Source organism: Stigmatopora argus, chromosome 7 (genome assembly GCF_051989625.1).
Source record: "Stigmatopora argus isolate UIUO_Sarg chromosome 7, RoL_Sarg_1.0, whole genome shotgun sequence".
NCBI classification, from domain to species: domain Eukaryota; kingdom Metazoa; phylum Chordata; class Actinopteri; order Syngnathiformes; family Syngnathidae; genus Stigmatopora; species Stigmatopora argus.
In genome coordinates, this window is record NC_135393.1 from 11,714,036 (window position 1) to 11,733,068 (window position 19,033).

The 19,033-nt window shown below is 40.6% G+C and overlaps 2 protein-coding genes and 1 long non-coding RNA gene across 7 annotated transcripts in view; 2 read left to right on the forward strand and 1 right to left on the reverse strand.

The window, feature by feature from the left end:
• Positions 1–9,406, forward strand: part of LOC144077505 (E3 ubiquitin-protein ligase SMURF2-like) — a 35,961-nt gene extending 26,555 nt beyond the window's left edge. For both annotated transcript variants that reach the window (XM_077605290.1, XM_077605289.1), the window contains exons 12-20: positions 923–1,136; positions 1,992–2,095; positions 2,249–2,363; positions 2,450–2,628; positions 3,309–3,446; positions 4,459–4,579; positions 4,661–4,862; positions 5,033–5,108; positions 5,997–9,406. In XM_077605290.1, the coding sequence (XP_077461416.1) occupies positions 923–1,136; positions 1,992–2,095; positions 2,249–2,363; positions 2,450–2,628; positions 3,309–3,446; positions 4,459–4,579; positions 4,661–4,862; positions 5,033–5,108; positions 5,997–6,096 (1,249 nt within the window). In that variant the 3' untranslated portion in view covers positions 6,097–9,406. The remainder of the gene's footprint in view (positions 1–922; positions 1,137–1,991; positions 2,096–2,248; positions 2,364–2,449; positions 2,629–3,308; positions 3,447–4,458; positions 4,580–4,660; positions 4,863–5,032; positions 5,109–5,996) is intronic.
• Positions 9,407–10,123: 717 nt separating this feature from the next.
• Positions 10,124–16,782, forward strand: LOC144077904 (uncharacterized). The gene is made up of 2 exons (XR_013301124.1): positions 10,124–10,382; positions 15,607–16,782. It is a non-coding gene; the product is annotated as an uncharacterized LOC144077904 (long non-coding RNA).
• On the reverse strand, positions 10,727–18,506 carry LOC144077903 (centrosomal protein of 95 kDa-like). 4 transcript variants are annotated; one of them, XM_077606007.1, is made up of 20 exons: positions 18,327–18,506; positions 17,828–17,956; positions 17,400–17,507; positions 17,190–17,300; positions 16,433–16,556; positions 16,202–16,320; positions 15,786–15,964; positions 15,604–15,661; positions 14,626–14,678; positions 14,388–14,476; positions 14,099–14,240; positions 13,767–14,030; positions 13,597–13,692; positions 13,165–13,297; positions 12,923–13,092; positions 12,775–12,849; positions 12,133–12,285; positions 11,926–12,072; positions 11,783–11,854; positions 10,727–11,398 (listed from the first exon to the last, which is right to left on the reverse strand). In XM_077606007.1, exons 1-20 carry the CDS (start codon positions 18,349–18,351, stop codon positions 11,222–11,224), a joined length of 2,424 nt encoding a protein of 807 aa, XP_077462133.1. In that variant the 5' UTR covers positions 18,352–18,506; the 3' UTR covers positions 10,727–11,221. The 4 variants fall into 4 exon arrangements, with proteins under 4 accessions (XP_077462133.1, XP_077462132.1, XP_077462130.1 ...); XM_077606006.1 differs by having other exon boundaries at positions 14,099–14,243; XM_077606004.1 differs by having other exon boundaries at positions 14,099–14,243; positions 14,388–14,545.
• Positions 18,507–19,033: the final 527 nt, after the last annotated feature.

The following is a 19,033-nucleotide window of genomic DNA, read 5'->3' on the forward strand; positions in this document are numbered from 1 at the left end:
TGCTGCACTGACCATGCAAAGATGAACCCGAGGCAGAACGGGAAATTAACAAAACCTCACCGAGAGCGTTGAAAGAAGTGCCTGTAGCGACAAAAGCAAAACCAGAGTTCAGGGAAATGTTGGCCGAACCTGAGGTAGGTTGGGTCATGGAAGTTCCACTTGTGGTTGCTGGTGGGCAGGGACACCTCGGTCATCCACTTCGTTATGCGACAGGCGGAAAAAGGGAAACACAGCTGGAATAATATTTAAGTCAGAATTTACATGATTGCCTTTTTTTTGCTGAATATGCTGCACAGTAGGGAGGAACCCCCTCAGGTCCAGCACACCATATTCAGTTCCCCCCGCCCCCCTGTCATCGAAGTTAATCACTTCATATTAAAGCCGTAATGCCGAGTGAAATGTTCTTTCTTGGAATAAAGAGATGTAAATTAAAACATGTTTTATCCCATTCATCAATTAAAGGGACCAAAGAATCATTGAATTTGCACCCTTAAGCCCTCAAAATTGAGTTGTGACTAATATTTTTATTTTGTTTGTCACACCTTTTAGCACATTCTGGAAATTCTTTGTTGTTGTTGTTTTGTTTACATTAGTCTGATGTCATTGGAAGAAATACCTCATGTTCCCTTAATTCCTTTTAAACCAGTATGAAGATTTTTATGAATGAATCGGGAACATTCAAGCAAAAATGTCGTGTAAATGCAGCCTGCAAGTAACGTGTGTTTTTGCAATATGAACGGCTAGACGCCATTGTCGAGGGTAGTGAAGGAATGTTCCGTTTTACAGACCTTTTATAAGTGACCATTTTTTTTCTTTCTTCCCTCTGCCGCCTTGCCCTGCCCCTCAATTCCTACTGCTCCCCCTCGTCCTATCTGCCCTTCTGCCTTTTTATTCCACTGACGTAACTGTTAAATCGCTCTAGCCACCCGGCGCAGACGAAGGGCCAGGTGGGTTCCGGCGGTCCCCAGCCGACTCTGTCCCCAGCCCAGTTACCGGAAGAGGCCGAGTGCCTGACCGTGCCTCGGTACAAGCGGGACCTGGTGCAGAAACTGAAGATTCTCCGTCAGGAGCTCTCTCAACAACAACCGCAAGCAGGCCACTGCCGCATCGAGGTGTGCCGTGAGGAAATTTTTGAGGTGAGAACCTGTAATCATCTGATTAAGATGCGTCCCGTTTAATTTATTCCTCCCTTCCTTTCTTAAGCAAACATGCACCGGTGAACAATCCCGTGCGGGACAGACATGCGCAAATTCACTATACGTGCAAAAATCTAATGTTCTCCAGATCTTTGCATTAACTGGCAATTACTCTCACCGTGTTTACGACATGCCCCCAAAAAAGGCCCGGGGCAGCCCAGTACCAATACTTGGAATCACGTTATGATTTCCAGGGAAAAGCAGAGCAGAGAGGCACTCTCACCACCTCCAAAAGCGATTCTGTTCCTTTTCCCTCACCCAATCATTTGTTCAACGCAGGCCAGGCATTCTTTCTGGATGATTTCAGCGGCTAAGGAGCTGGGGGTAGGGGGGGTGACGGGGGTTCCATGAAGGCAACAATGGTGGCGAGCCAGACACAACTTCATAAATTTGAGTTGAGCAATGAAAATATGACTTCATCTTAGTTCGACAGGACAGCTGTAGAAGCGTGGAACTCCAAGATCATAGCTCCACTTCAGTTTCTCTCACCGAACCCGGCATTATAAGTCACACACACATACAACAGTGAGGTTCAATGCCACATATTGAGAGTTGCCTGTTTAAAAATCGCTAATGCCCGAGGCTGTGGTGTGCTATTTTTACTAGTCTGATTTGCTAGTTTGCACAAAGTTCTGCCCAACACCTGGTGCTGATTCTGAGTCTCTTACACGCTGAAATGTTTCAACATCAATCTTGTTATTTGGGATTAGAGATGCCGCTACGGGAAAGATGTTGACGGAGGTGTTATCTAAAGCACTATATATAACATGAATGTACTTGTGTGTTAAATCGCAGGAGTCGTACCGACAGGTAATGAAGATGCGACCCAAGGATTTGTGGAAAAGACTCATGATCAAATTCAGAGGAGAGGAGGGACTAGACTACGGTGGAGTGGCCAGGTATTTCTTTCCTTATATAACAGTGTCAAAATCCCAACCACTACAATGTGGCCCGTGACAAAAATGAGTTTGACTCCCTTGACGACAAACATTTTATTGTCAGATCATATAGAAAATAATTGGTTTTTTCCCCCCTTTGTTTTTCTGTCCTAGGGAATGGTTGTACTTGTTGTCCCATGAAATGCTGAACCCCTACTACGGCCTATTCCAATACTCCAGAGATGACATCTACACTTTACAGATTAACCCCGACTCGGCTGTTAATCCGGTAATCATGATTGGTCGAGAAGCATATCTGGTGAAAGCAGGCTGTGCCCAATTAAACTTTCTTTGGTGTCATTTTGTAATCCACAGGAGCACCTGTCGTATTTCCACTTTGTGGGTCGCATCATGGGCATGGCGGTGTTCCACGGCCACTATATTGACGGAGGTTTCACGCTGCCTTTTTACAAACAACTGCTTGGAAAACCCATCACGCTGGATGATATGGAGTCCGTGGACCCAGACCTTCACAACAGTCTTGTTTGGATCCTGTAGGTTTTTTTTCTTTCCAACCACTCTACTAACTGAAAATTATTTAGCAGTATAACAAGATTATTTACTCATTGCCTGCCATTGATTGAGAGAGACGTACGATCCATTTGAAGTGGAAGGGCTGTTAGCGAAAATGACCCTGCACTCTGAAAAACCTCCTATTTGTGTCAATAAAATATTATTTAAGCCACGGAATGACCAATTTTCAATGCCGTTGTTGATTATCAGTGCCCAAGCCATTTTTTAATGGCCGTTAGCCCTTTCAAGTCAAAATGGATTGGACGTCTGTCACTAATAATGACAGGCGATGTTTTAATCTTAGTTTTTTTTCGGCTTTGTCATTAAATTTCTATTTAATTTAATTAGAATCCCATTTACGCACTTTGGATTTGCACAGAATAACATAAACAAAATTTCTAAACCTCTTGAAATGTTTGTGGCGCCCTCTACTGCATTTTTGCTTTGTTTATGTGAATGCTGTCTACTTTCTTTATTGTAAAAGACAATACGATTATAGGGAAGTATACTGCACATAACATAAACATTTACAAATCATTCAAACTTTAAAAAATAAAAGACATAGTGGAGTAATCTGGACAATCAAATGATCATCACATTATCAGTGCACGATTATTAACATGAAAGATATCTCACCTCACGTCACCATGTTGCTCCCCAGGGACAACGACATCACTGGCGTCCTCGACCATACCTTCTGCGTGGAGCACAATGCCTACGGAGAGATCATCCAGCATGAGCTGAAACCCAACGGAAAGAGCCTCTCTGTCAGCGAGGACACCAAAAAGGAATATGTCAGGTATGATGATGTGACTTTTTGGAATTATAGGCTCAAAAACTTTACTATATGTTTTCAAAAAACACATATCAGACTCATTTTGTTCTCAATTTTAAAAAAGTGCTGTAGATGTTTTGCTTCATCTCCACTTATTTGACAGGATAACACCATTTTTAAATGTTTTCAGTCTGACAGCTGTTATAAAACTAATCTTTGGATGTGGAATCTATGTTCTCTAAAATGGCAAGTTTGGAACTATACATAGAGTCCCTGTTTTCAAAAATATGAAAAATACTGTACAAATAACATGTATAATATATGACATTTAAATGAGACGTGTGACTGCAATGTTTGTAACACTATTTTTTTAGCATACGACTGCTTGTGTTTTAAAAAAAAACATAGTTAATAGAAAGTGTGTGTAAAAAAAACATAGGTAGTAGATTGTGTGTCAAAAAAAACCAGTTGTGTGTAAAAAAAAAACAGTTAATAGTGTCAAAAAAACATAGTTTAGTGTGTAAAAAACATAATTAATAGTGTGTAAAAGAACATGGTTATTAGTGTGTCAAAAAAAGTTAAGTGTGTAAAAAAACATAGTTAATAGTGTGTAAAAAACAGTTAATAGTGTGTAAAAAACAGTTAATAGTGTGTAAAAAACATAGTTAATAGTGTTTAAAAAAACATAGTTAATAGTGTGTAAAAACATAGTTAATAGTGTGTAAAAAACATAGTTAATAGTGTGTAAAAAACATAGTTAATAGATAGTGTAAAAACATAGTTAATAGTGTGTAAAAAACAGTTAATAGATATTGCGTAAAAAAAACATGGTTAATAGATTGTGTGTAAAAAACATGGTTAATAGATTGTGTGTAAAAAACATAGTTAATAGGTAGTGTTTAAAAAAAAAAAAAAAAAAACAGTTAATAGATAGTGTGTTAAAATGTCCAATTTGACTGGGGTCAGCCCAATTCTAATCCTGAAATGAAATGGAAAAATGAGATTATTTTTTTAATTGGTGATTTACACCTTTCAGGTTATATGTGAACTGGCGTTTCCTACATGGTATCGAGGCCCAGTTTTTGGCCCTGCAGAAAGGCTTCAACGAGGTGATCCCGCAGCACCTGCTCAAATCCTTCGACGAGAAAGAGCTCGAGGTGCGAGAGCGGAGCCCAAGAACCTCGCCGTCGCGGCCGTTGCGCCCACCCCTCCCGTTCACAGTCTGTGGTCCCTTGCAGCTAATCGTCTGCGGGCTGGGAAAGATCGACGTCTCCGATTGGAAGTCCAACACGCGCCTCAAGCACTGCACGCCGGACAGCAACATTGTCAAGTGGTTCTGGAAAGCCGTGGAGTCGTTCGACGAGGAGAGGAGGGCGCGTCTGCTGCAGTTTGTCACCGGGTCGTCCAGGGTGCCTCTCCAGGGTTTCAAGGCGCTCCAAGGTACAATGTTTGCTCTCGCAAGAGGTCGGTCGGCTTTTGGCGCGACTGGACGCGGCGTGACCTCATCGTTAGCTTCAGAGACTTGGCTGTTTTTCCACCGAGAAATGTAACGTGAAAAAGTGAAACATTTGCTCAAGCTTGTTTGCTTTGCTGGTGTTTTTTGCTCGCAGGTGCGGCGGGGCCTCGACTTTTCACCATTCATCAGATTGATGCCAACGCAAACAATTTGCCCAAAGCCCACACCTGGTATGTCTGGCGCAAATACACGCACATGCTTGTCATCGTTGCTCTCACATCCGCGTGCTGTAAATATATACTGGACTGCACGTTACCTCATTTAGTATACGGGAAAAATAAATATTCAATTGAATTGGTAGATGTCAGCATCGTTTGAGACTTAACGGTGAATGTTCTCTTTCGGAAACTATCGTTTCGTTGTCCAAGCAATCTGCATTGTATTGATTTATTTGGATTTATATATACATTTATTTATATATGTATATATGTATATATGTATGTGTGTATATATATGTATATATGTGTGTATGTATGTGTATATATATATATGTATATATATATATATATATGTGTGTGTGTGTGTATATGTATATATGTGTATGTGTGTATATATATATGTATATATATATATGTGTATGTGTGTGTATATATATATATATATATATATATATATATATATATATATATGTATATGTATATGTGTGTGTGTGTATGTATATGTAATCTGGAAAATACGGTAGTTTATGGTTTATACATATACACATATACACACACACATATACAAATACATATCAAGCATAAACTACCGTATTTTCCAGACTATAAGTCACCCTTTTATGTTTTTTTTTATGGCTGAACAAGGCCTGCGTCTTATATATTAATTATATATTTTTCCCCTCTCTGACCACCGAGAGTTATTTTATTTCATTTTTTAAGCTATAGTTATGTGCTATTTATCTTGTTGTTCTCCATTTCACTCATTATTTATTCTTGTTTTTTTTTAAATTGCCGTCCCAAAATTTTCAACTAAGTGCGCCTTATAGTCCGAAATATACGCCCATAAAAATCATTTCGATATTTCTATCTAATTAACATATGATGTAACCGTCTCTCCAGCTTCAACCGTATCGACATTCCGCCCTACGAGAGCTACGACAAGCTCTACGACAAGCTGCTGACCGCCATCGAGGAGACGTGTGGCTTCGCGGTGGAATGAGGCACCGCCCCCGGCCGCCGGGCCCCGCCCCCCTGCGTCTGCACACTTGTTGGACTTGAATTAAGAAGCCCTCCGTAACTGAGCAGCCCACAGTCTTCCTTTTCTTCCCGTATCAGAACAGATGACCACATTGTCCAGGATTTCTTTGTGTTGTAGCATCGGCGAGAGCGGCTTCTTCATTTCCTTCCGGACACTCGCCAAGAGCGTCACGAGAACCCGCGTTGCCCGGCACGCACGTCACGCTCCCTGCGTCGTCTTCAGGTAGCCGCTTCTTGCCCACGCTCGTCACGAGCCGCACCTTCATCCTACCTCAGTCCAAAAGCACGTGTGTGAACGTGAGAAAGAGTTTTGCTTCTATCCTCCTTGATTGGAAAAAGTTCACTTTTTAACCCGTTGGCTGCCATTGACAGATTGCGAGGCTGCGTAATTGCTGCCAACCCTTCAGTCAAAATGAATTGGACACTTTCCTAATGATAAACAGGATGAAAAGGGGCCACGGGTCGGATGTCCATCATTGTCAATGGCAATCAATATGAAGAGCAGGCCTAAAAAGTTAATATATTGTTTTTGGATCTTGCTAAGCTGATTTTTTTTTTTTTTTAGCTCTCGGGAAGAAGTATGTGCGTGAGTGTGTGTGCGCTTCAAAATCCATGTCAAAAAGCAAAGATTCATTGATTTTTTTTCTTTATGTACGGTAGCACCTCCAAAGTTGAACACACTTAAAGGGAATATAAATGACTGTCACTGGAAAGACAGTTGCTCAAGATATTCAAGTACGCAAATTCCCAAAACCTTTGAAAATTTACAAAATAATGTTTAAACCAAGGGTGGGACATTAACACGTTATCTACAATTAATTAATCACCCCCAAAAAATAACCATCCCGGGTTTGAACAACATGGACAATGCAAAACAGCGGGCTCATAAAAATGTCTTCACATGAAATCAGATTCTAACTGTTTTTATTTTTTCTAATTTGTTTTTAAAAAGATTACACTGGGATGCACATGACAAAACTGTTGTCGCTCCCTTTAACTTTTTTCCGTAACTTTTTTTTGTTATTGAACTTTTGCTATGTCCACAACATAGCTTGTAGACCACACACGCTTCATTCACATTTACACGATAGTTGCCAATTTTGGTCTGTAATCTATTTTTTTCCCGATATAACTTAAGTCTCCATGGCAAAGCACTTATCTGGCAACCCAGGGATGTTGTACGCTTTGATAGTTTGATTCTAGCCGCAGTACCGTTTTTTGGCCACCAATCTTGCATCTGGTTCCTTTAAATCGGGTTGGGAACCTTTTTGACAGAGAGCCATAAAAAAATCATATTTTCAAAAATCATCTTCCTTGAGAGCCATACTCAAAATGTAAAAGTCAAAATACATGAAAATATATGCGTTTTTAGTCATTTCACCTCTTTTAAAGTACATAAAGACTGAATTTGTTTGATAACGTTGCTAATCAATGAGTATCAATGATGATATGCATGGAGAAGAGTCTAATTACAAAAATATGATTAAAAAGGTGCTAGAGGTCGTGTCAAAGCCTTAGTGCCGGTATAACGCTCCTATTGGTGTGTTTGGGACTCCGCTGTTTCCATATTTTAGCTCACGGGTTAGCGGAGAGCCTCATGCACTCATCAAAAGAGCCGCATGTGGCTCCCGAGCCATAGCTTCCCTACCCCTGCTTTAAATAATAGCAATTATTCCATGTTTTTATTATTAGTCATCAGAAATACCTTGTGGTAACAGCCCAAGTAGTTTTTTTTTCATAGTATTTAACTGATTGCATTCCATTGACAGCGCTAGAAGTCGAATCTGTTTTGACTGCCGAACATCCTAGTATAAACAGCTTGGGCGTCTATCACTGTCAATGGCACCCAGTGAGTTAAATGAGTGCCTTGCAATGGTGGGGGGGGGGAAATAATTCCATATTCGACCACTTTTAAGGGTGTTCCACTTTGGCGACTTCACTGTCCGAGTGCAAGGCGCTTTTCTCCCCACGCTTGTCGCATGTTGCAAAGTGTCCGCCTCTCTAGACAGTCAGATGTTTATTTTCCACTTGTCACTGTCAAGCACTTTAGCAAGCAAGTGATGATGTCAGAAGTATTACAAAAACCCAAGAATAAAAAAATGGCTTTTCCACATGAAAAGTCAAAAACATTGACAAAATACGTCAATGCATGTTAAGTGGCTCAAATGAAATCAATTCAAGCATGGGACCCTTCATTTTTAAAACCGATCATGCATACTGTCCTATATTCAATATCACAAGTATACAAGCTAGAGGATGACATATCTATATACAGGCAGTACATAGTACCTGCAAATGTATGATTTGTATTCTGTGCAAATGCCGCATGTCCCGCTCCAGACCTCTTTGCATTCTCAGGTGAAATTAGTACTTGGCTTGTTTTCCTCCCCTTTTACGTGATGAATGAGGAGGGTTTCATGCAAAACCAACATCTGGCTTTTTAATTCATTTGTTACTGGGAATGTTTCATCTCAATTGTCGATGTCAAACATATGGCCCGCGGGCCGGGTCGGGGGTGTTCTGCCCGACTTTATAGCTCATTCATACCGTACATAGAGAATTAAATGATTTTATTTTTTCCCGAAACGCTGGAAAACTAGAATTTTGTTAATTCTCCAATTGAGTGCACGCACTATTGCACTTTGTTCAATTTATTATTCACACATTTGTTCTTTTTTGCCCCCCGCTTTCAAAACTACGCCGTCAATGGCAGCCAATGAGTTAACGAGGAACCTTTAAAATGCCCCAAAATAAGCTTGCTAATTGCTCTATGAACATCTGCAGAGGATTTATTGTAGCTTTTCTGCGACGCAACTCTAAATGAAGTTGGAGAGTTCTTTGCACATGACTGCTACATTCGGACGCTTCCTTTCATGTAGCGATTTGGATGTCGATCACGGATATGCACGCACGCGCACACGTATGTTTTTTCGTATCTCATTTTGTGTCGCTTGACCGCGTTCGCCGACTGATTCGTTAAGTGCGAAACGGACACTTCAGGGGCCAATTTGTCCCGGATAAAAAGCTAGCATCCCTCCAATTTATTTTGCATCTAACTTTTACCCCAGGTTTTATATTTATGAATATATTAAAGAGTCTGTTTTTCACCCGAGCTTTTTTGTGAGCTTGTAAATGACACGTGTATTATAAGACCAAGAAGCAAAGTTATTAAGGAGATGGGGGGGAGGGGCAAATAATTCTTGTAAAATGCAGAAAATGGAGCAATAAAACACTGCTGCCTGAATTTGACAGCATTATGTTTTATAGAAGAATGTATGGTACTTTTTTATTTTTGTCAGCATTTTAAATGGATGTTATGGTGATGATTATATGATTTCTTGCAACATTTGGATTTTCATATTTTTTCAGTTTTGGATTGAAGTCACCATTTCATTTTTTTTAATATTGGTATTTATTAGTCACTTCATTTTTTTATGTTAACATGTGGAACTAGGAGTTGCAAATATTTAAAATTTGCATTTAAAAAAAACAAATACTGAAAAATTTTCACATCTAAATTTTGCAATAAATGACTACGTGATAACATTCATTGATACATTTAATTTTAAAATGTTGGCACTTCTGGTCACCCATGAATTGGATGTTTATTGCCGTCAGTGTTGTCCAAAGTTGATCTGATCAATTGTATATATTTTTTAAATTAAATCTTCAGTACATAATTGTGAGGACATGCACTTGTGTACTTGACATTTGACACAATTAGACCCATCCTATAAGAAATAAGGCAAGGCCTCTAACAGTACAGTACAGTACAGAACAATACCCTAAGAGTAAAAAAAGTAAATCTCATTTAGAAAACTCCCCATTGTTAAAATCAACATTTGACCTACATTTACTAACCACAGACGCTTTTGAATGCTTCAAAGCGGGTGTAAAAACTCATTTCTGGCAGGATAGTTCCTAAACGAGCCACAAGAGGGCAACAAAGGACCTTTTTTTAATCGAATTAGGTATCTGTGGCCTCAGGTGTGCAGAGCTAACAGCCTACTTCATGCAGGCACAACCACACGGAACATCTGTGTGAATTTTGTTGTTGTTTTTTTAGCCCAAAATGCGGCCATCTGAGGAAGGTTGTCGTTTATGCAGCTGCAATGCACACATACTTTGAATGAATTCTTTCGAGCACCACGAGAAACTCCAGCATGAAGTCTCCAGGCCAGGCGCGTTTCTCTTCTCTTGAGGCCGCCCGAAGCTCACTATTTTCGGACTCGACCACACAGGATCGGGGTGAGTGAGAATTATTTTATCTCATAACTATTTACGCCAATATCAACAAACAATATTTCTTTAAAGTATACAAACTGAATTTTAAATAAGTCTTAAGAGATTGTACCCAGATTTTAAAAAGCTATTTTCACCGGACCAGGTGTTCAGCATTTTCTTAATGTTACCAGTGGCGTGTGCGGTAGACGCATGCGCACATCGCTTAACTATTATTCCATTTGTCATTTTACTATTTCATTGGCTTCAATTTAAATGTGTGTGACAATCTGAAGTTTTCATGATCAAATCTGTTTCAACTCAGCTTTTGTATGTCGCGCGCGTGTTTTCAAATAAAACGATGAACAAGATTAAAATATCTCAACGTGAGGTTTATTGGTTGAAGGGATAGATAACATTAAGCACATAACACAATTTAAGTACAACTCAACAGCAATCCGAGTAGTCATGTTCGTGTCATTTAAGGTGATTCAGACGTCATCGGGAGCTTCACAGAAGTTATTTTCCCCTCTAAATTCCTATCTCTTATTTCACGCATCCATTATGTTACAGTAACAAATACATATTTCCAACAGTTTCGGAACATTTTAAGACTAGGCTGTTAATGACCCATGGATTAAGAGAGCACTAACAGCTGGTAAGGAAAAAAAGGCAAAAATTTAAGTTAAAAATCTAAAAGGCTGGATTTGTGGACGCATAAAAGGAAGACTTGACCGTAAACAGATGGTTAAACCTTCTGTTTTGGTTATTTGGCAAAAGGAGGTGGATTTGAAAGGTAATTAGCAGTCACAGTGAAACAACCGTTTGCTACAATTTGTCGGACTTGAAGTTCCCCCGAACATCGGTTAGTGCATAAAGTTGTAGCGGCCGTGGAAAGACGCCATGCGGATTCGATCGCGTAGCCGCTGGACCTCCAGATCCTGAAAGTGGCCGTCCTCGTCGTTCTGGACGATGATCTTCTGCAGCTCGCCGATCTCGCGCTCCATCTTGGAACGGAGGTCGTGCTTCATTTTGAGCAGGACCTGCAAAAGTGTAACCTCAATTTAGGGCAGAAAATGGGAGCTGTGTTTGACAGGATATTACTGTTTGCAATAGTTTTTTTAAGGTTATAATTACTACACCACAATCAGATTGTTTACACTCACATACTATTTGCAGTCAGGTTGTGTTAAAGTAATATTAAAATGGCTTACAATTATCCTTATTTAAAAATTCCAGTTCACTGAATGCTATAAAAAAAAAATCCTCAATGGTGAAATGCCACTAAATAATTAAGAAGAAGAAAAAAATCACTGATTTTAAATTCAGAGTTCTGAGAATACAGCTGGTATCTGTAATTTCAAGGTAAAAAAAATGTTTAAAAAAATAAAATAAACAAATGACATCTAATGCTGTCTATAACATACCTTTTCCTGAGCTTTTTTACGAATCTGGATCTCCTGTCGCTCTTCTTTTAGTTTTTCAGCCAGCATTGAAAACTGAGAAGAGACGGAAAGTCATATCGAGCGAGACGACGGTTGGAGCTCATTCTGTTATTTCCATGCCCCACCTGGTCTTTGTAGTAGTTCTCCATAGACTGGAGGTGTTGTTGGTGGCGTTTCTGATGTTCCAGTCGTTGTTCGGCGGCGATGGCCCGCTGCTCCCTTAGACGAGCCTTCTGGACCTCCAGACCCTCCTCGAAGAGCTCCCGAAACATCTACGTGGGCAGGCATGCGACCGTCAGACGGAGGGAAAGCGAGGGTGTTACAAATATTACCTTCTCCTCGTTAATGCGGGCTTTCATGAGGCGGCCCCGGTGCTGGACGTGGTAGTCCTGGTGGTACTTCCTGGCTCGGGCAATCTGCTGGCGCTGTTCCCTTAGTCGATTATGGGTGGACTTTTGCTTCTGGGTGTGCTCTTTGTAGTCTTTCTGGATCGGGGTTGGGAAAAGCGGGTTGAGACGAGCAATCTTCGCCATCTTTAGGTCGCCGGTCTTTTGGTCGCCCCGACCGCGACAACGGGCGACCAAAAGACCGACGACCAAAAGACCGGCGACAAAACAAGGTAAAAAAACACGGTTTACGCATCGATAAAAGACAACAATGGCCATGAGCAGTTTCACTGAGCCGACGTGTGAGTGTATAAGAGTTTGTATGTAGATGCGTTGTCCCTTTAAGAAGCTGTCAGTCAGGGTCTTAATAAGTTCTCCAACAAAAAACAATAAAAGTCCGGGAAATTTGGAGCTTTTCTTTAGCCTAATAATTACTAGGGCATTAAGTATGACTAAATAGTAATTTGCAGTTTGTATTTAGGGAATTTGAGCAACGATTTAAATGGTAATTATCACTTACCTTCCCGCCGACCAAAAGACCGGCGACCATTCGACCGTGTACCCTTTAGGTCGTGTGGGCTTACTCACCAGGCGTTTGCTGTGCTCTTGCTGCTTGTGGAGCATCTCCGCCAGGAGGTCGTGTTTCCTCTGAGCTTCTTTCAACTGCGGAGACGAATATATTTTTTTTAATTTTTGAAAGCTTATGGCTTTCAATAGCACAACTTCATACGCAGACCTCTTCGGACAATTTGATGCGTTGCTGCTTGCTACCGGAGGCTTGGCTCCGAAGTTGTTCCACCTGCCGCTTTTGCTTCTGCCACATGCGGCCCAGATCGTGGGGGGAGATGTGCAGGAAGGGGAGTTCCTCCAGGAGGACAGGCAGGAGATCGTTGTCCTTCACTTGAACTGGACAAAGCAGATAGACGTCGTAGTGGTAAAAGGACTACGAAGACATTGCCTGTTACCAATGTATCTCACGTGGCGGGGTTTTCTTGGGTATTCGTAGTCGTCCCGGTGTGCTCTGCGAGTGGACTTTTGACTTTGTTGTATGCGGAATCATTCTGGGCACTTTGGGAAAATCTTGGAGTATGGCGTTTCTGTACTCTCGCTCCTGCAGACACAAAATTAACTACTGTCTGCCTTTGACTGTAATAAGCGTTCGATCCATTGGAATTGTTTCAACTAGGGCCACCCAAACTTTTTTTTCTTCTCCAAGGCCACTTTCAGAAAATGCAAAGGCCAACTTGAAATCATTCCACTTTCAGTTTTCGACTCCTGAGCTAATTAGGCACACAGTATAAGTGACAAGCATCATCTTAGAATGTAGGCTAAATCTAAGCTTATTGTGCGGGCCATATTCAATGACATTTTCATAATCTTCAGCCGGCCGAAATTTGAATGACGACTTACGGCCGCCTGTGCTTTGTGTCGTTCCCTGTCAAGGTCAGCTCGATTTCCACCTTCTAATTTCATCCACTCCTTCTCGTAGGCTCGGCTGACCGCCATCTGAGAGGCCACAAAATAAGTTAGATTCCCGACTATTATCTGAAAGTTTGACGGATTTTAAAAAGCGAAACAACCTTTTTGTGTTTCGTACGGCACGGCGGCTCACTTTGCCACTTCACAGTACTGGCACGAATATTTGTTTGTCTGCCCTCTGCCCCGCCCTCCAGGCTCTCCAGTAATAAGTGATGACCTTGTGGGGGGGTGGTCAAATGCCTATTCACCGTGCCCATATCTAATCCTTGCGTATAATGGCACGGCATGACGTGGTCACTGAGGTTGGAATCCTCGTCTTGGAAGGCACCCGGCTCTCCGCCATCGCCCATGAGTCGTTTGAGCATCTGCAACGAGAGCCAATCAAAATCTTGACATTGAAAAGTGAGGATTGAGAATTTTCCCTTGTTCGCACCTGATCCAGTTCATCAATACGATTGGTGAGTTTCTCCGAAATGTGATGTAGTTCCTTTTCGGTTTGTCTGTTTTTTTTCCTGCGTTGAAAAAGCACTGCCCCCTCCCCCTCCTCTTCCTCTTCCTCTTCTTCCAAGTAGCTGCTTCTTGTACAAATAGCAACAGGATGACAAGACAGGTTTTGGCAAACACGACATCATCACATGAACTATTTGATCACAAATCCAAGATACAAAACCACTTCTGTAACAAATTCATTTTGTAAATAGAGGTACCAGTCTAATAAATACCTTAGGACCGTCTCATTGGTGGGAGGACAACGGTCCAGATCGTCTTCCTCCGTGTCCGGAGGCGTCGGGGTGGTGGCCGACGCCTCGTCCTGCAACGTGAGGAGGAGCACATCTGGTTGCGTGTGGAATAAAACCTTCCTGGGTCCTCCCTTAGTGGGCTGGAAATATACTTTGTTGTTAAAATGTGTCATACAATCGAACATGGCTCTTAATTTTTAAAAAAAGACTGCTTTCCCACCTCCAGTGTCTGAATCCTGGGATCAGGCTGTTCCTGGCTTCTGTCGCTCCGAGCTACAAAATAGATAAAGCGGTAGCAGACCATTAATTTTAAGATATAGGGTTGGTTATCCCACTTGCTCTAACTGGACACCCAAAGGATGGTGTCCTGCAATATCATTATTGAAATTGTAAGAATAAGATAAAATCAACATTGTCTTTACTATAGAGCACGTGTGTCAAAGTGGCGGCCCACCGCATCATTTTGTATGGCCCGGGAAAGTAAATCATGAGTGCCGACTTTCTGTTTTAGGATCAAATTAAAGTGAAGAGTATAGATGTGTATTAAATTTCCTGATTTTCCCCCTTTTAAATCAATAATTGTAATTTTTTTAATCAATTTTTTCCTGTGTTTTTAGTTCAAAAAATCATTTTGTAAAATCTAAAAATATATAAGGGGCCAGGACGTTTTGTAAAATGGATTTCAAAATTCAAAGCTATTCACTATTCTTATCTGGAGTCTTAGAGTTTCTAGTCATGAAGGTGAGACCAATAAAAAGCATGATGACTTTTCCCCCTATTCTATATTTGTATGATTATTCCTAGACCATAAACCTGCCATATATATTTGGGGCAACCAAACCGCGATGTGGTGACAGTCAAACCGCAAAGTACTGAGGTATAACTGTACTAGGGGGAGCACACAAGTACAGACCTCCACACCAAAAACCAAATTCAATCTGGCACAGTGACCTTTGACCTCATGACCCCAGAAACTAATCCCCTTTTTTTTCAGTAAAACAACAGTGAAGTAGACAGGCAGTGGCAACACCAATACTGCATATTTGGAGAGCACAGACTCTACATCTATAATACTGTGTTTTAGATGGTGAATAGCTAGTTTTGAACTGAATTAAAAAAAAGTATAAATTGTGACAGCCAAGGCAGTTCTTCTCTAAGCACTGGAAATAAATGAGTAACCGTTTTGTTTTTGACCCACCAGGTGAGTGCAGCCCATTGCACACAACTTGATTGACTTCATCCTCGGCTTTATCGGCCTAGAAGATGAGGAGACGTTTGAAAAACAATTACGGACGGACTGAGATGGAAAAAGTGTACTCAGAGGTGAGCCGCATTAAAATTTAATCCACATAGATTTCTGAGGTAGAACGTAGGCAATACCTGGACGGCGCCAGAGTCACGTTGCTCCTCCGCACGGCTAAAGGGGCGCGCGTCTGTGTCGGTCTGGTGGCGAGAGTCGCTCTGGGTGGGGGGGTGCAAAGGAATGGCGGTGTGCGGAGGTACAGTCAAAGGTGCATCTTGCTCGATTGCATCCGTGGCTGACGTCAGGATAGCCGGATCTGTAATGATTGTTTTGAAAGAAGGACAGTGGTACCTTGATTGACAAAATATTTAGGTTACGAAAAAAAAAAAATAGAAGCCACAAAATCTAAAGAAAATAAAGCCTGAAACGTAAAAACACTCCCTAGCCCCAAGAAATAGTCAATTAATTTGTTAATCAATTAATCGGTTAATGGTGGTAGCACTTATGTACCGTGGCAAAGGAACTGGGTTCCAAAACATTTTCAGCATCTCACCTTGTTGTCGATCTGTGAACGTCCGTGCCGAAACTCCGAGCCCGATGACCTCGCTCGATGATCCCGGCGGCTCACCCTCACGGTAATGTGGGAAATTTTTACTGGAGTGCGCATTGGACCTACATTTCAAAATAAGCAAATTGAGCCGGCTATCCTAAATTCCACATCAGTGAATTTTGTACCTGGTGAAATAGTTTTGACAAAAGAGCTGATAAAATCTAGCTGACTTACTCCGTGCCAGATGGAGATAAATGCTTGGCGCCCAAGTTCGTGTTCATCTGCTCAACGCCATTGCTTGTTGTTGGGACCTCGTGATCACGGGGAGCGTCCTCTTGGAGTCTAATGTTTTGGGACTCTGGTTTTGTCACAGAATGATTTCAAATTTAAACAACAGTTAAAGTGAAACTAATTGAACATTTATGATTTTCAAAACAACTTTGAAATGAATTCCAAACACTTTCAACAATCTTTTTTGATGTGGAGTTTACACCATATTTTGAGTGGCGTTACTGTGATGCTTTGATTCCTGTTGCAAGTATATTACGAAAATGTGCAAAAAATAAAAATGGAATCTAATTTTATTATTTCAATTTGATGGTTCATTTGAGTCTCACATTACAAATGACCGACATTTTTTTAAACCAAAACACACTGAGCACAATATGTAAAATGTGGGAATAACTCATTCACTGCTATTAAGGGCAATCGTCATCCTATCCATTTGAACTGGGAGGTCTGGCAGAATAAGTTTCCATTATGTAATCACAACAAACAGCATATGGCATCCAAATATCCCCTGTTTCTTCATGACACTCATGGGGTGCAAAGAATGTTACATAACACACAGACAAAGCACTGCTCTGTTCTGCCAAATGAGACGTTTCTTTGTTTTTCATAGCCTTCAAGAGAACGCATATCATCTCTGGGGCTTTGCATTATATTAAAAAAAAGAAGAAACTAAACATAAAGCACCATTCAATGCGCCCACCTTCTTTCTGTGAGTCCTCGCTTATTTCCTCACTCAGATATTCCAAGAGGCCATCAAAGATATCTAAAAGGTTCTTAATTGACTCTTTATCTCCTCGAATGACATTTTCACCTGGGAATGTACAAATATTACACTAAACATTTTCTACAGTTAAGATGGGAAAAGTATATTCAAGTTTACACAGACACAAACCAAAATGTCACTTTTTACCTGTGATATGGGAGAGACTGATCTGAAGATAATCCAGTGATAACGAATCAATCACACACTGAATATTATGGGCGTCATCCTCCTGGCTGGCCGGTGATGCGATATAATCTGTAAAAAAATAGTAAATAAATAAACTTGACTATTGTATATTTGAAAATATACAATATGGCTTTAAAGTTAGCTTTGTTCAAATTGGCCTTAAAAAAAATGATGTGCTATTTTCCTCTCCTTAATACATTTCTTAGGTATCAGATCATGACTGTGTATCGGCAAACCCGCAAAAATATGCAATCAGGACATCCCTAACTACAATATTATCCCGTATGACCTGGACATAACTTTAAAAATAACTTTTTTTAACATATGATCTCCAGAAAATCAAATATTATTGGTTTGCACAGTGTTGTCACTCGTTCCATCCAACTTACCTGGAACCTTCTCTTTCAAGATGTTCTCGTAAAGACTAATAAAAACGTTGGCTTCACAATCTGTGAGTTTCGTCAGTTTCTGTTGGATGTGACACTTTGCGAGCAGCTCATTTGCCACATCTACCCACTCTGTAAATTAAAAAAACAACAACAATCAACTTAGCTTTTGGGGCGACAATGTGAAGTAAGGGAGCAGATCATAATACTAAATACACTCCCTCCTTTGCATAAACATAGTAGCAAAATATGTGCATTAGACATCTTGGATCAACATATTTGGCCATTAAGTGGTCCCAATGTCACTTGGTTTCGCCTGGATCTCAAATAGTGTCGTAATGTCATCTTTTTGAGACGTAATGTCATAAACGATTAAGTTATTCAGTCTGCTAGAAATGGATCACATTGCCCAGAGAAAACCAGCTAGCCACCAAAGTTAGCAGTAGAAAGTTAGCGTTAGCTTGTGTCAAGAGTGAGCGTCGCATGCCAATGAAGCGCTTACCTCGCTCTTCCTCCAGGGTGCCCATGAAACAGCTGTTGAAAAGAGGCGGACGTGACTCAAATGCGGCGAAATGGCAGCGGGGAAACTCTTGTTTATTAGAATTTAAAATCCCGAGCGTACGGGGAAGGTACGTCGACTCTTGTTTTTCTTTCGAAGTTCCTGAATTAAAAGTGTAATCGTTGTTTGATTGGATGTTCTTGTTGGTAGTTTCCGGAAGTGTCGCTGATTCGTGTTTACTGTCCTCTTCTGGACATTTTGCGCTTCTGCATCCCAAACATATTAAAATCTTTAAATGTCATTTGAGTTGTCTTGGCACTCAAACTGTAGTAATAACTATTTTGGATCATCCTTTTAAACAAAAAAAATGCCACAATTGGGCAGTGTTTCATAAAAGACAAAACAAAATGGGGTTTCGTGGGAAACAAAATAATGTTTTATTTCTCCTATTCGAGGTGATTTTTAATTGAAATAAAAATGTGGTGTTTCCTCAGTCCTCGAGTATTTTTTTGCTTCTGTCTAAGCTTGTTTGGAACATTCATGCATTATATTAAAAATGAGAGAATAGTGTCTAAAGAAAAAAAACATACACGTACTAACATTCACCAGTTTAAATAGAATATAAATCAGAGACCCCCCGACGCAAAATGGCCACCGGCTTCTTCTTTAGACATCTAGCCTTTCTCAATTTAAAAAAATACTACTGTATA